This window comes from Echiichthys vipera, assembly GCF_963691815.1.
Source record: "Echiichthys vipera genome assembly, chromosome: 6".
NCBI lineage: Eukaryota > Metazoa > Chordata > Actinopteri > Perciformes > Trachinidae > Echiichthys > Echiichthys vipera.
In genome coordinates, this window is record NC_139831.1 from 32807633 (window position 1) to 32825423 (window position 17791).

The 17791-nt window shown below is 41.1% G+C and overlaps 1 protein-coding gene across 1 annotated transcript in view; it reads left to right on the forward strand.

Annotated features, from left to right (window-relative positions):
- The window catches only part of LOC310948422 (alpha-1,3-mannosyl-glycoprotein 4-beta-N-acetylglucosaminyltransferase B), a 54454-nt gene that overhangs the window by 29809 nt on the left and 6854 nt on the right, over positions 1 to 17791 (forward strand). Inside the window, exons 10-13 of the mRNA XM_083915541.1 lie at positions 1662 to 1769; positions 5849 to 6042; positions 10962 to 11040; positions 14844 to 14916. Coding sequence (XP_083771667.1) covers positions 1662 to 1769; positions 5849 to 6042; positions 10962 to 11040; positions 14844 to 14916 — 454 coding nt within the window. The remainder of the gene's footprint in view (positions 1 to 1661; positions 1770 to 5848; positions 6043 to 10961; positions 11041 to 14843; positions 14917 to 17791) is intronic.

Consider the following 17791-nt stretch of genomic DNA (forward strand, 5'->3'; position numbering starts at 1 on the left):
TCATGACACGCCACACATCCCTCATGTTGTTTCACTGGAGTTTGTTCTCCAGCTTTCTCCTATAATTGTCTTTAGCCTCCCTGATGTTCAGTTTCAGTAGCCCCTGCACTCTCCTCACCTCATCACGGCTGCCATCTCTGAATGCTTTCTTCTTTTCATTCAGGATGGTGTTAATGTCCTTGGTGATCCAGGGTTTATTGTTGGCGCAGCAGGTTACAGTTCGAGTTGGGAAATTGCATTCCACACCAAAATTTATGTAGTCTGTGATGCAGTCTGTGAGCCCATCGATGTCCTCCCTGTGCGGCTCACAAAGTGCAGGCCAGTCAGTCTCTTCAAAGCAGCCCTGCAGGTTCTCATAAGCCTCCTCAGACCACCTCCTCACAGTCCTTGTGGGCGTAGGCTTCCTCTTCACCAGAGAAACCTAGCAGGGTGTGAGGTGAACCAGGTTATGATCTGACATGCCCAGAGGGAGGAGAGAAGAGATGTAAGCATCCTTAATGTTAGCATATAAATAGTCTAAGGATCGTTGTTAATGCTGGTGCTCATACACTTGCGGTGAACACGCCTTTTTAAAGGCCACCTCTCTCAAAAGGGAAGTGTCCCGTACTTGAGCGTGGTACAGTTGTACTCACACTGGTCGAACGAACTAGTCTTTAGCCGTGAAGCGTGCTTGGGCACAGTACGGATGGACAGTGTGAGTGCGCCCTTAGAGAAGCAGACAGGAGTACTGACACAGAAGATAAGAAATGTGCTGCTGTGGACGGGAGCAGCAGCTAAATGGATTTTAGACACCCATAAAAAGACTCATTAGAAAATCTATAATCAAGTATGTGTATTCTATACACATATACATGTATGTATATTCTTACAATATTTTCACCGCTTAACTTTGTTGTCAGACAGTCCTTTCCTTTGGGACTACATTTTCTCAGCCATAGAATTTCCCTATTCCAACGCATCATTGCAAAAGTGCTCTGCACTGCCACAGATCAGCTGTTCTTATAGGAGCGAATAGAGTTTTACGGTTGAGAGAATGTAATCCCAGGGTAAATGTAGAGTACATTTAATCTGATATAAAGGATCTTAGCTTTTTTAAGATGTCTAAAATATGTTTAGTTGCTGCCCCAGTCCACAGCAGCACAGTGCTGAGCTCCTGCAACGACCGTAATCTACTACTGACTATAGAGAAGTACAGCACCACAGGCTTAAAGTCCATGATAAAGCCAATTGCAATTACTAAACTATACTGTTTGAAACACAGTATGGGACATCATATATAAGAAATATACTACATAAGAAACCAAGATGTTCAAAAGACCAGAACAAAGCAAACTGGCATCAATAAAGATCAATTTCATCATTTTACACATTGTTGAAACAATAAAGTTATTGCGTTATTGATCTGCAATTTCCCAGCTTGGGATCAATAAAGTATTTCTATCCTTTTCTATTCTGTCTTTATGGACTGTTGTTATAGACTCCACACAAACATTTTCTTTAGGTTCAGTGGTTCTAATATCCACATTTCATTCGTCAAGCATGTTATGCTGCTTAATAATGTTGTTCTGTGGTAAATAAATACCTGAGGAGTGTACATGACTGATAATGAAGCTGACTTTATGACAGTGTTGTGACCTTCTTGCTGCTGTTGTCTTATCCAGAAAGACTGCAATCAACAGAAGGAGTTGCTCAAGCAGAGGTACAAGCCCTCCCTCTTCCAGCATGTGGGCCTCCACTCCTCTCTGCCTGGGAAGTTACAGCTTCTCAAGGTGAGTGTCAGGTGAACAACAACAAAACAAAGGTAAAAGAAAAACTCCATGAGAAAGTGAAACAAAGCAGAAAAGGAGGAGGAGAACAAAGGTTAATTGGGGTTGCGAGGAGGAATAACTGTCATGAGTTTAACCACAGTTTTTCATTAAACCAGTACCATTTCACTCCTATTTGGTTTGCCGGTGGCCACAGATGACAATGAGAAGTAACTCTGAACTCCTTGTGTTTCCAGTCTGCCTTTACACTTTTAACCAATCCTTTAATTGCCAAAAGAATCATCTGTTTGTGGTGAGACCAAACGTTGCGCTCACATGCTGCTGTTCATCATCCCATGATCTTTTTTCGACACGTGTATACATCAAATAAGCTATCGGGACAGTTTTTTTCATGTACAAACTTTTTAACAGAGAAATCCGGTAGAGATCCTTTTGGCTTGCATTTGGTAATTGACTTAAATGCTACGAGATACTTACCACGAGAGGAGCTGGTACTGGGGCCAGTTGGTAAGTCTTTAAAACACTCTTTTAATAAACGTCTGGTTCTCTAACTATGTTGTTGTTGCTTCATTTTTTTAGGGACTCTTCTCATGCTACTGCAGAGGTTTGGTGTTATTTTGAGCAGTATTAGTGGTTAAAAAAGCTGTTTTAATGCCTTCACCGTACTGCCCCGAGCTAATCAGTGTTAGCCACGTCCAGCTGTTAGCGACTGTCCTGGATTTCTCTGTTAATAGTTTATACATGGAAAAAACTGTCTCGATGGCTTATTCAATGTATGTAAGTGCCGAAAAAAATATATTTTTCAAGATAAATTGTTATTTAGACTGGGTTAAGTTTTAAAGAGAGAGTTGATTGGTAAGGTCCGACATTCATTGGTTGTAACTTCGATCAAAGTTCTCTTTCATAATATTTCGTTCAATGTCTCACTATGCTGCAGCTCTCAGAAGCATTAATCTCATTACGCCAATCCTGATTGGCTGGTGAAACGTGTTTGTCTGCCACAGGTAGTCCCGCCTACCTTAAAAAGCTCATGCAGACGGCACCACCTCATTCAAACACCTCTCCTCACTCAGAGCATATCTCGAGTCCAGGGCTAGCTAGCTTAACTGTCCACAGACAGATCTTGTTTAACTTCTGCCGCCGTGCAATTCTAGCTTTGGATATTTTTCTGCTTCGTCGGTCACACAAGATTGACCGACGAAGCAATCGCTTTCCTGTCCCTCAGCGGCTTGGTCAGCACTGCTTCCGACGCCTCACCATGGCTGCTCGAGTCGACTCCCTGCCTGCACACCAGCTAATCTCTCGATTTTTCATAGTTAGCACACCAGCTAACTGCCTCGACTCCATGCTCACATGGAATGGAGGCTAAAACCCCTCAAACCAGAGGGCATGGAGACTCTGGCGCTAGACTCTGTAGCTGCGGGAATAAGATATCGTGCATGGATCCACACATGGTCTGCTCATGCTATCTGGGGCAGGAACACGCTTGAGTGGCTATTGATGCCTCTTTTGTCGACAAGAAGAGTCTCTGCAGACGACTAGCCTACAAGGCTAGCCTGTCTGGACATGACCCCTATCTCCCTTCCGACGGCACCGCCATTGAAGGCGGAGAGGAGATGGGGGACGCAAGTTCAGGATGCTTACACACACATCCCTGCTGCGCCTGGTGCGACAGAATGATTGGTTTACTTCTGTCAATCTGAAAGACGCATATTTCCACATTCCGATCTATCTTCCCCACAGAAAGAATCTGAGGTTCGCGTTCCATGGGACTTGCTACGAGTACTCTATGCTCCCATTCAGTCCTTCTTTTAGGGTGTTCGTGCGGAGCACAGAAGCTGAGACGGCAGGGCATTCGCTTGGCCACATATCTGGACAATTGCCTGCTTTTGGCACAATCGAGGAAGATTGTTCCTGTCCAGGAAGATGGTCACTATGGACCCCAGCCTGACAGGGTTGGGCGGAATTCACGAGGGCCAGTCGGTGAGGGGCCGCTGGGGTGTGGTCTCACATACATTTTCTTGAACTTTCAGCGGTGTTCCTCTCCCTGAAACGCTTCCTTCTGTCTCTTATTGGTCATCATGTCCTGGTGACGAACGGACAGTACAATGACAGTGGCATACATCAACCGTCAAGGAGGGTTATGCTCTCATCAGTTGCACATGCTGGCATGCAGACTGATCCTGTGGATCTGCAGTTGTCTCCTCTCCCGGAGGACCGGTTGTCCACGGGCACGCCGGTATACGGGGAGTGGACTCTGCAACCGGAGATTGTAAAACAGATATGGGCCCCAGTTGGGCCACAGTTGATCTGCTCGCGTTGAGATCCCAGAGTGAGGGACCACGGCCACTCGTTGATTCGGATAGCTCCACATTGGCCAATGGTGGGAGCAGACTTGAAACACACATGGACAATTTTGCTGTCCTGATTGGAACAGAGTGCCTTTCCCTGTGGGTTGGTGGATGCTAGATAAGCTTGTCTGGCAATACGGGAGAAACCATATCCCATAGTGAGACATCGAACGAAATGTTATGAAAGAGAACTTTAGATTATTTACATAACCCCGGTTCTCTGAGTAATATGAGTGAGATGTCTCAAAAGAAAAACCCTTCTTGCTTTTGTTATGATTCGAATGATGTCAGAATTGAATTGATGTCAGGCGCTGAGAGACAGCACCATAGGGATGGGCTTGAGTGATTGATTCCACAATCAGGCACTGAAGTTTTTTATGTGCACAAACACGTTCGATTTTTGGAACCGGCTCTTCGTGTCACCATCAGAGAGACGTCGTCTGACTTACATGAGGTTACTGTGCATGGACCAGACGATATGGAGGGGGAAAGCAGTGACGTTTGGGGCTGCAATGTCACAAGTAGGGAGGCACTGGACACCCTCTTCGGGGAGGACTACTTTGAAAATATTGATGTTAACGAGTTAAAAGCTAGTGCCAGTGACGCATGCATTCGTCCTCAGAAAAACCTTGATCCCTCGACCTTTGTATATGGTTCTTGTGCCCATCCCTAATACAGGGCCAGCCGTCTGTGTGAAAGCGGTGTAGAAATAGTAAACCTAAATTGGATCATGGTTATAGGTTGAATATGGAGAATGTACATAAAATAATTCCAGCAGTCGTGTTGCCAGGTTCGTTGCCGAGTGTGTCAAGCAATCGGCCTGATCCATGTCAAGTGATGAATCATACAGTGTAATGACTTATTTGAAATAATCAATTAATTTTACAACAGTATTTAACGTTAGCCAGTCTTCAACCGGAAGTCTTTCTCTGAGTGGTGTGTAAAGCCTTGAGACGGAGCCTCTGTGTTTGACTGACAGTTACTGTTAGCCATTAGCGTTAGCCGGTCCAGCTAAGTAAATATGAAATTGATCTTAGCGATCAAGGAGAAACGTAGCCATATGGGCATGTGTTTTAATGCCATTGAATTCCTTTCTCTCAGTCCATGGAGTGAATGCTTGGCCTATATTGACTCTGGTTTTTGCCCGTCTCCGCTCACTCAGCTGCTGGGACAAATAACGCCCCCTTCACTGAGGCTCCGAAGCAGCTGCAGGATTGGCAAACTCTATTTGACCCAGTGCCAGCCTACAGTAGCTGCACCCAACAACAGACAACCCTGGCAACCAACAACGCCCAACGCTGTTGGCTGCTACCATGGAAACAGAATGGGACAGAAAGTCATTGTCAAACCACTCAAAAGAATATTAAAATATTAATTCAGTGTTAGTTTGCTAGCACATATACTAAAATATTCATTTTGACTAAATACATTTTTTAATGGAAAAGCAATACTTTCATTCTGTACACCTAAAAACTCCCCGTGGGTGTATTTTGTTTTTTAAATATAGCTTTTAATAAAGATTCTACATATTCAACCTTTTACTCTGCGATTAAATTTATAGTAATGCTGCCGTCAAAGCATGAGGTCAACAGAGTAATTACAAGTTACAATTTTGTATTCAAGTGATGACGTCTAGGTGGAATTCTGTTCAGGTGAACACTGAAAGACATAACGATACAGAACCATTTAGTTTGTGTGTGTGTGTGTGTGTGTGTGTGTCATGCGTGTCAGGATAAGGACTTTGGGAAGCAGGCTCTCTACCATGCCCACAGTAACCCAGCTGCAGAGGTGAGCAGCAGCCTGAAACACTACCAGAAGCACAGTCTGTCCAGGGCTTACAAAGGAGTGGACTTCTACTGGGCAATAACACCACTCCAGAACGACTACATCCTCTTCAACTTTTCACAGCCAGTTCACATTTCCAGGTCAGTTTGATGTTTATGTTGTAAAGCTTCACAACTTTAAATTAAAAGTCAATTCAGCAGTCATGTTGTATCATTTTAATGTTATGATCAATGCCAAAGCCAGGCCAGTCAGTGCAGCTGACGGCCATACAATCACCTGTTTAATACGTTCATGACTTTAACTGACATCTGAAATTGAAATATGACCGCCAGCTGATGGTGTTTCCAGGCAGTTTGGCTGGGGTGGCCATGGCAAAGCCAACCTGAACGAATGATGTAATACGAGTTATTAACTAATGCAGAGATGATTCATAATAAAAAAAAAATCATATTGGCATCTATTGTAATTCAACCTAGAACAGCACTTACATGCAGTTACGATACTATTCACTTTTCTCTATTCTACTTTAACACAGTCATCGAGAAGCCTTGATTATTTTTTTAGTATTTGTTTTTTCACATTTTATTTATTGAATTTTGCAGACAGGCAAAAAATAAAAAGTACAACAGTTGTGTAGTGCAACAGCACATCTGCCTTAAAGTGAAAAAAAACAAAACAACATAAATCCCACTATCCCTCCCAACAACCCGTTTCAGACGTAGTCAAAGTAAACAACTAAGTCATTAAATAACATAACAGTAGATAAGTAAGGTACAAGGAAACCAAATAGAGTAAAAAAATAAAACTAATAGCAAAAATAATTCAAGTAATTCAAGAAAAAGAGAAAAAAAAGAAGGGGGGGGGTCTCCTTCCAAGTATTGGAAAGTTATCAGCTCTGTGTTTAAGGGTTCTGATAACTCCAAGTTTGCTTTCCAGGGGGTGGTGAGAGTCAAACAGTAGATATTGATACATGTGAGTGGGTTTTCTGTATACCCCAATGTGGAGGCTCCTGTCATTCTCCATATGGACGTCACAGTCTAAGAAAGGCAAACTGTTGTCCTTGACTTCTTCTCTGGTGAACTTGATGTTTCTGTCTACTGAGTTTATATGTATAGGATAGGTTATACATTTTTCTATATAAATGTTACAGTAGGGCTGGGACTTTAACGCGTTAATTACGATTAAATAAAAAAATTACGATTTTTCTGATTAATTACAGAAAAAATATGTTGCTCATTGCTGGAGTTCCAGCCCGACCCGTAACACTGACACACAGGACGCAACAGGAGAGAAATGAAACAGATGAGAAGCAGATGATGAGCTGATGCTGGGTTCAGTGGGCGACATTTGAGTTCTAAAAAACGACCAAGTGGGAGTATGGACAAGAGCACAGCTGAACATGCTGCAGCTAACGTTAGCACAGACAACACTGAACATGCTACAGCTAACATTATCACAGACAACGCTGAACATGCTGCAGCTAACATTAGCACAGACAACACTGAACATGCTGCAGCTAACGTTAGCACAGACAGCGCTGAACATGCTGCAGCTAACGTTAGCACAGACAACGCTGAACATGCTGCACCTAACGTTAGGACAGACAACACTGAACATGCTGCAGCTAACGTTAGCACAGACAACGCTGAACATGCTGCAGCTAACATTAGTACAGACAACGCTGAACATGCTGCACCTAACGTTAGCACAGACAACGCTCCTGAGGGACTGTCATTAGTTGATGGATCATCTTTGTTTCTGTGTTTTTGAAAACATGGAGAAAAAGCACTCTGTGTTAAACTGTTTATTTTATGCCAAGGATATTTTTCTAAATAATTATATTTTTGCAATGTTTTTGCAAAGTGTTTCCACTTTTCTTGAATATACTGTACTAAGCACTGTTTTATTTTTTATAATGTATTAAGTCATATATCAAAATCCATTTAAATTGGAAAATGTTGCTACTTGTGTCAAATATTGATATGCAATTAATCGTGATTCATTAATTACAAATCCTCTAATTAATTAGAATATTTTAATCGTGTCCCACCACTAGTTTCCAGCTGAGTAAAGCCCTGATCACTTATCATTTAGCTTTGATACATCATCTGAAGACACACAAGTGTTTCGTAAGCTGCTGGAAATTCATTTTCCTTGCGGGAGTCATCTCAAAGGGATCAATAAAGAGAAGTCTAAGTCTCTCTAAGTCAGCAGGAGCATTCGCAGCCTGTTAAAGCTGTATTACTCCGTTTATATACGTCTACAGCTGCTTTTATCTGAATCAAACAATCATAATATGCAAATGATTACTTTATAGCCATTGTAATAGCTAAAGTGTGTCTTTGTTGTTAGAGGTGTCTCTTAAAAATACTGTGTCGGTCTGTGCTAACTGATAATGTTAATGTTTAAATGTTTAGAGAGTCACTGTTAAGCGTGAAATATTGAGATTTACTACAGGTCACTGCAGTAAACATGTTGTGGTTTGGGATGCTGTGAAGCCTGTCCTGATGTCAACTTCCTATGAGAGTGAGCCGAGGGAGAATAACTGTAGTTGGCATAAAGCTAAGCTAATGCTACCTGCTGGTTGGTTTCTGGTCTGGCTAACAAGCTAACGTTAGTATTTTGTGTAGTTCGTTTTGCTTTTAACTGCTTCTAAGTGTTAAAAAAAGTTTTCACACACTCAGCAGAGAAGTCGAAATAACTTAAACAATAAATGACCATAACTAGAGATCAGATCTTACGGCCAAAGTGCTTCCAGGGGGGACCATGGCCACCCCAGGCCACCCCCGGCTGGTACGGCTCGGAAAAAGGGTTGTTTCAGTTTCTTAAGTACATATTAATTGAAAAGGAGTGGTGATGCAGACCGAACTGTTTGCTATAAGAGCTGTGACCAACGCCTCATTCAGAAAACCATCTGTGAGAAAATTTCAACATGTAGGTGACAGACGGGCAGCAGTACACAATGCAAATACCCTCAGACATACCAGCCATAGAACATCTTTGCATCTTCTACTTCAAGTTGCACCACAAAGCCAACAGCTGATGTAACCGCTTGCATGCATGCATGTTCTGACAGAAATAACTTTTAACAAGTCTGTATTTGTAACCTAAAAATGTCTCAAATATAACAAACTAGCCTACAAATTTGAAAGCAAAGTGGACTCAAATCACATCTATGGGACTCAAACCAACAATCCTTGGCCTTAACAACGTACAAAACAATCTACCGGTCCCAGAGGATATGAGAGGTCTGGATGGTTCGTAGCTGAGTATTTTGGTCCTATACTATTCAATGCTTTGTAAACCAACAGAAGGATTTTGAAATCAATTCATTGACAGACAGGAAGCCAGTGTCCGACAGGTTCAGCTGTTGAGATATTATGTAATAATAATGGCTGTACTAAAGGAAAAGTGTATACTTCAGTCTGGACCAAAGTTGTGGACTGACTGCCCAACACTGCAGCTAGCACGGTGCTCAACATCAGCCCACTGACGGCCACCTGTGTGTTTAGCATATCGGGACAGTAACATTTCCTCAAATGGGTTTATATGAGCCACATTCTGTATTCGAGGCACCTGTTGTTGCTTCTTGTTGAAAACACACCTACACACACCCACTGAACACACATATTCTATAAGCTCCTTCCTCCTTTTCTGATTGAGTACTTGAAATTGAGTGAAAATAGGATGAAGAATGTGTATGTACCTGTACTGCTGCTATACTACACTGTCACTTTATACCACCACTACATCACTTATTTGTGGTACTGTAACTTACTGCTGCTACACTTTACACTGTCTCTTTATATCACCACTACATCACTTTATTTATTTATTAATGGTACTGTAACTATCTGCTGATACACTTACTGTGCTTTAGGACATGCTGCTACATTTCACTGTGGTTTACTGTAACTTACTTAAGTACGAAATGCTGCTACACTCCACTGTTCCATACTGTCACTTAGTTCTGTAGGAAATGCTGCTACATTTTTAACACTTATAACTTATCGCTCCTTCTCACTTATCTAGTTTGTACTTATTTAATTTCAATCTGCTGCTAAACAGAACAGTGCGTATTGTTGTATATTGTATATACCTACGATTAACCATGATGTCTGTTGCACTCTGTCACACTTGGTTCATTGCTTGATTTATCTGACGTTAGCTTTATTTTGATTTGATTTATGTTTATGTTTATTGTTACTCTGATCCTTTTCCGCCTTTGTATTGAAACTGTTGCAAAATAATTTCCCTCGGGATAAATAAAGCTTCTTGAATCTTGAATTGAATCTTGAATCTACTGCAGTGTCAGTGTGTGAGGCAGCTTTGTGTGCATCCCTGTCTCTAGGAGTATTGTCCTTTTCACTCAGAATACCTCCTTCAACCAACACACACCTAAATGATGTCAGTCTATATGTTTGTAGGCTTTGGCGTTGGTGATTCAGTGCACATAGTTTCACAATGTAAAACATTAACACTAACCACTAACTAACGCTTGTATAAGAGGATGAGTTCAAATGTTTCTGTGCTTTTTTGACTGATGACATTTGAAAAGTCAGAAGAATGGTCAATGATTCATTCATAGCTCTCATGTTGAAACTGAATTTACAAAGTGCTTCAGGATCAAATTAAACCATCACTTGAATGTAAAGTCATCGCTTTAAGTTTGTACAATCAAATGATTGACATTTTACAGAATTTTCTGTAACCTGCAAAATAATAATAAAATCAGTGATAGTAACAACCTAAAAACAATGTTACTTGTCCCTCAAGTGATATTTAATCTCCTCCTTATCACATCACCCATAGCTGGTCTCAAGTCTGCGTGTGATGCATATATTCTCCCTTTAATACCAGTCACATGTTTATAGCCTCCTTCATGACATGAAGGATATTTTGAAGGAAAAAGTCATAGGATTGAAATTGAGAGACAATGTGACACATCTGATAATGATATGCTACATTTGATACAGGGTTATCTCCAGTGCACCCATTTACTGTATGTTGATTCTAACAGTACGCTTGCTTATTACACCTGTGCTGTCTTCTTTGCTAGGTACCTGTTTCGCAGCGGAAATTTCGAGACCAATGGAGATAAATTTCACAACACAACAGTGGAAGTACTGCCCAGCAATGTGAGTAGGCTTCCTGTGTGTGTGTGTGTGTGTGTGTGTGTGTGTGTGTGTGTGTGTGTGTGTGTGTGTGTGTGTGTGTGTGTGTGTGTGTGTGTGTGTGTGTGTGTGTGTGTGTGTGTGTGTGTGTGTGTGTGTGTGTGTGTGTGTGTGTGTGTGTGTGTGTGTGTGTGTGTGCTTTCGTTCTTTGGTTCCATCACTGTCATCAAGGAGGTCTTGGTTTTCATGTCAGGTGTTGATGTTAAGGACAGAGTGGCAAGGCAACAAGAAACACCTACCACAACAAGCTATCTGCTATCACGTGTGTGTGTGTGTGTGAGTAAAAGTGGTCATGCCGTGGGTGACCTTTGAGTAAAGTTACACAGACATGGAATCTCTGTGTGGAAGATGAGAGGGAAACCCCATTGCATGAGTCCAGGTCACATCACAGGTGAAACACCAACAGACCAAAGACCGAACCACTTCTGACATGAAAAGGGACAAGGACATTACAAAAGTATTCAAATAAGCCAAATAAAAAAAAAAAAAAAAAGGTAATTCCTGCTTAACTCAGTGGAACTACGAAGGGCATCAAGAATACTAGGGGTTTATCTGTCTCTTATGAGACAATCTGATACTCATCTAGACACATGGGCTATGACACAATTCATTTTAATATGGTACGATTCAGTGTGAGTCGATCCAGTCTGATAGATACAGTCAAAGCTCTGGTCTACATTCGGAAAATCAGTTGAGCCTCTGATACAGATTTGGAAAAAAAGCTATTCATATTGTGTAGATCGGACTCCAGGACCATAGTCGCTGTATAAACAATATTAATAATAAATACCAATATTCCAAACCGTAGAGCATAGCTTTAATATTCATTTCTGTATATGGTAAGGGGCATAACGTTTCCTGGGACGCAGCATAACAATTACAGAAGAGCAGGTTGCATTTTAAAGTTAGAAATATCCATAGGATATACAGTATATTAATAAAACACACACTCTCTTCACAAGAAGAGTAAAAAAGTAGAAAGAAAGAGGTTAAAAAGAGCTAAAAACAGGAGAGCTACTCGAGAGGCAGCCGTCTCCTACAGCACTGGCTGTTTGTTAAACACATTAATAGTGTGCTGATGCACAGGACATTTAACAGTTTTTCAGGGGCAGATTTTACATTCTGTGAATAAGTGTGGACAGAAAGCGTTGATGTGACATGATAGTCTGACGCTGGTGTGCTGTTAGGACAAGATGTCACTCCTCCGTTCTGTTTACATTTTCAGCCAGAACTTCCTGCTACTCTCTGAATCAAACATGATGGAAGCCACGTCACTGCCTGTAGTTCTCTATGATAGGTTGATCGGTGTGTCTTTAGGGCGGTGCATGAGATGGACTAGCAAATAGTGGGATTTGGCTGGGGGGCTGAGCTGGTGCTGAACATTTAGAGGAGCAGCTTGTCACTAAATTTCAGAGCTAACTCCTTTCACTTTAGGTGATGAAGCATTTACTCACCAAAAATAAACTGTACACATACTGTGCTGCTACATTCACAACTGTACTGCTAACTAAGTCATTTCATACTCTCTAGGCGCGTTTCCATCTGGGTAAAATGTGGCCACTAGGAAAGTTGCAGGGCACCCCTCTCAAAAACTCTCACTCAGGGATTCTCCATTACAAAAAAAGGCTCCAGAGGGATTTATGAGACTCCAGAGGTGGTGTATCGCTCTTAATGGGTATGGATCGTCTTGTGATCAGTTGATCAGTGATACAATAGAGCAGCGCTGCAGCACCTCTTTTTCCAAGTGAGAAATACTGTATAGAATAGTTGCAGTTTGATTTAAGGAAGCCTGTTGTTAGTGATGAACAGGTTTGCAGTGGTGTAGACTAGAGGACGTATAGTGCCTGTAGAAAGTTCTGATACCCTTTTGAAATAGTCACTTTTTTTGTTTTACAGCCTAAAATGATAATAAATAAAAACCTATGTTTTTCCAGCATGATTTACACATTTTGCCTTACAACATTCGAGGGAAATCTTTTTTTTTTTAATTCTGAAAATTACTAAAAAATTAAAAACTAGAATACCAGTGTTGAGTGAGTGAGTAAAAGTGATGAGTGATTATAAACATTCTCAGGTATAACCAATCACCTTCCAGATTACACACCAAGTTAATTGGCCTCCACCTGACATCAGCTGTGGTGTTTTTGATTTTACTTCAGAATAAAATCAGTTGTTCCTTATTCCACTCCTAGTGCTGCATGGTAACACAAAGAATTCCCCATGGTTGGAAAGATGCTTTCAAAAGAGCTCCAGGATAAAGTTGTGGATAGGCACAAGTTAGGAGAAGGATCTAAAAGGATTTCAAAGGCTTTAACTCTCCCTCTGAGGACCGTTCAGAGTATTGTCCAGAATTTTGATTGAATGAAGATTGATCAGGGAAGCTACCAAGAAGCCCATGGTGACCTTGAAGGAGTTCCAAGTCTTAATGGCAGAGGTTGGTCGATCTGTGCATGTGACAAAAATTTCACAAGTTCTACATGTGGCAGGGTGGCGAAGAAAGAAGCCTCTTCCGAAAAAAATGTCACACAGAGTCTCGTAAAAAAACATTAAAGATTCTGGTCCCATGTGGTAAAAGGTTATATGGTCGGATGAGACCCAAACTTAACTTTTTGGGCTTAACTCCAAGCTCTATGTTTGGTGGAAACCAAACACAGCACACCACCCAAAACACCCCATCCCTACAGTCAAGCATCGTGGTGGCAGCATTATGTTGGGGGCTTGTTTCTGGGCAGTTGGTCAGGATTGAAGGGAAAATGGATGCTGCCAAGTCCCCCCAAATTCTTCAGGAAAACCCTTGTCCCTCTGTTAGACACTTGAAAATGGGCAGGTGGTTCACCTTCCAGCATGACAACGACCCAAAACACACCTCCATAAAACCAACACAGTGGATAAAGGACAGGAAGGTGAATGTCCTAGAGTGGCCTTGTCAGAGCCCTGACCTGAGTCCTACAGAACATCTGTGGATGGACTCGAAGAGTGCAGTCCATCACCGCTCACCGCAGAATCTGACTGAACTCCAACAGTTCTGCAGGAAGAATGGGGAAATATTTCCAATCTAGGTGCATAAAGCTGGTAGAGACAGATCCAAACAGACTGATGGCTGTGATTAAAGCAAAAGGTGCCTCCACAAAGGATTAAATCTGGGGACTGCTATTCTAGTTTTCATTTTTTATTAAATTTCAGAAATTTAGAATAAAAAAATCACTTGAATGTTGTAAGTCAAAATGTATAAATCACACTGGGAAAAATATTTTTATGTATTATCATTTCAGGTTGTAAAACAAAAAAAGTGACTATTTCAAAAGGGTATCAGAACTTTGTATATGCACTGTACATCCTCCAGTCTACACCTGTCTGTATATAGAAGAGATGGGCATTTTCAGTAATTTTAATATTCCCATACTCGCATTACCTGACAAATGAGAGAGAATGGCCAATGTCCTCCGGCTACTTATCACTTGTGTCATTAACACAACAGTCGTCAGACCGCATTTTTGCTTCGGTAATAAGTACGTTACAAACCTGCTTAACAGGAAAGCTCCTGTAGATAGCTGGGCTCATGTTTCTGTATGTGGTTACCCTCACACTGATTGATGCTGGGGACACATTACTGGTTGTTCCCTGCAGATAAACCCTCAGTTAACTCAGTAAACTGACAGAGGTGTAAAGTCAGTGTTTGGATGTGATACAGGTCAGAGGCTCCTTCCTTACTCTGATATGTTTGTGTCTTAAACCAGCCTGATATTTGTTGTGTTGTCTTCCTTCAGGTGTCAACACAAGACAGACCAGTGACTGCTTTGATGTTTTCCTACAAATCCGATGATCGTTTCATCGTTATCGGTAAATACATCAACTACATTCATAATCCAATTCATATTAAAAAAAGAATAACTCGTCCCTGTTTTTCACACATGCAACTTTGTCACCAACACACACTCAGCAGGACACAGACACACAGTGAAGCACCTGAAGCTACTATTTGAAAGCTTTAAAGTATTTAATGATGAATGAGGTGTGTGTGAGGTTTGAGTGAAGCTTGTTTGGTCACATTCCACACAGGAACTAAGACGAGTGTTCATTGTTACACAACCTAGCTGAGCGGTGAAAGGAAACTAATATGTCACCAGAGTTCCTAGACACTTCCATGATGTCAAACTCAAGCTGCTAATACAAACTGTGAAGTTTATTTCATAATTCAAAAGGACAGTGACCCACTAATTCCTATCATGTTTATATATGGGATTTATCTATTACAGTTTTTTTTCAATTGCTAGCAACCATCAGTCAATAGTAAAGCGAACTCATTCATACAGTCTGCATTACCCACTTGCCTCCAAAACTCACTACAACCACCAAAACACTTCATACATGACTCAAAATAATCTTGTTGGACCTGCTGTACTGCCTCAGCATCACACACACACTGCCTCCAACTGCTTTCACACACTTACACTAACATAGCCTGAGTTCCTCCACACTTTGCGTTAGTGCTGGAGAAAGGTCTGAGTGAACCCATTATAATTCAGCACTAAGGGGAAAAAAACACTCTGGGTTGTTTGTATCTCTTCGAACCAGTCACCTTGGCTATGCCCTGGGTGCAGCGACGGCTCCCTTTGCAAAATAGTGTGGTGAGATTTGGGGTTTTGGACTAGGTGGAGGGGGCCCTGGTATTAAAGTTGTACTTGGTAAGATTTTCATCTAGTTAATTGCCTTTTAGGTTAAAATCTATCCCAGAATGAGTTCAAACAATGGTGATTGATCATGTGACCCACTAATGAAAACACTTGTTGTCTTTTTGCTGAGTATTCACATCTGTGTGTCTGTGGAGACATTCACTCTCTAGATGGAAATATGTCTCCATGTTAGTGACTCTGCTGACAGCGGTTGGTCTGTCGGCCCAGATCGTCACCAACAGTTATGCTGCGTTCACGTGAAAAAAGTAAAGTGAGGAACTCACATTGTGTTCTGCTAATCTCAACAGAAATTAAGACGTCAGCAGCAATGGCAGTGTGTCTAGGTTATTATCAGTCCCCCAAAGCTTGTTAGAGGTGGCTATTTTGGTGTGTGTGTGTGTGTGTGTGTGTGTGTGTGTGTGTGTGTGTGTGTGTGTGTGTGTGTGTGTGTGTGTGTGTGTGTGTGTGTGTGTGTGTGTGTGTGTGTGTGTGTGTGTGTGTGTGTGTGTGTGTGTGTGTGTGTGTGTGTGTCTGTGTGTGTGTGTGTGTGTGTGTGTGTGTGTGTTTAAGAGGGGAACATATAAGGGTCAGACTGGAAGTAGAGAGGTAAATGTGTTTCAATAAAGTTAAAAAAAGACAAAAATATTAAAGTCAACACACATAGTGACCTGACCAGACTCACCTGGAGTTACTTCTTACTGCAACAGAGGCCACTGGAAACAAGGGATCTCAAATCTAACAGAGAATAACTTTAAAAGAAAACATCACATAAAACATAAAATGTATGATGATGTGATAAGACGTTTACTGATAAAAAAAGAAAAAAATCATCATTTGATCATCAGTGCTGTAGAGGTGAAGCCTGCCTGTACTTTCGCTCTGGAGGAGCTCACTGGACTGGTTAAACACACAGACCATTGAATAGCTGTATGTGGCTCTTGTGGAACGTTATTACGATCATGATCCAAATCCCTTTAACACCAAGTAAAACCAAGTAAATTATATGTTTCATAGTGTTAAATACATAGGCTAGTGTAGAAATAGAAATAGGGGAGAGCCAGGTCGTGTATAGTATAGTTATCAATTATGACATGTTTCATATTATTCATCTGTTGTATAGTCATATTATTATGACATGTTAAATATAATTTACCTGTCGCATAGTCATATTATTAAAGTATGAAACGAAAAACCCAACTGTTTATTACAAAAAAATACCTCCTCCTCATTCAAAAACAGGTTTGCGGGGAGAACTTTTAAACGGTATGAAGCTATACATGATAATTCACAGGTTTGGTCAGTCTGCGTGCTGTCTTTCATTCGTCCCGTGTTTCAATCGTACCGGCTCTCCCCTATGTCAAACTTACACTTACATAATTCTGTTTTTATTGCAGCACCATTTGCACTTGAGCATCGCCCCATTTTCTTACTGTTTACCATCTTCACAGGGCTGTTGTTTACGTGTGTGCATATATGTGTGTCTCTGCATATTTGTATACACATTCATTTATTGACATACTTCTATCTGTACATCTTAGTCAGTGTTTACCTTGTTGAGCTTGCAGTCGTGTTTTAGCTGTATGTCTATTCTGTGTACGAGCATCTAAAGAAACAACAAACCAGAGTCAAACTGCTTGTGTTTGTGGTGTCCGCATACTTGGCCAACACAGCTTTTCTTATCCACTTTGGTACATCTCCACAGTATGTGCATTTCTTTAAACAATTCCTACTAACAGCACACTAAGCATTACCCACAAAAGCCTGTCAGAATCCTTAGTTCATCTCTCAAAGTAAATATTTATGTCAATGGACATTTCAGTGCTGTCAGAATGACCAGTCCTTGTATCATTTTTCATTGCAGTCAGAATTACATCTTTAATATAATTCATCTGTTGTACAGTCATGTTGTCAATATAACAGTTAGTCTTTTCTGATGGAAAATACAGCTAAGGCTTTGATGACAATGATTGAAAATATAGGTAGCACTACATAATACGGCTCTCTTTCCGCGTAGGTTGCCCCTTATTTCAAACAAGTACTGA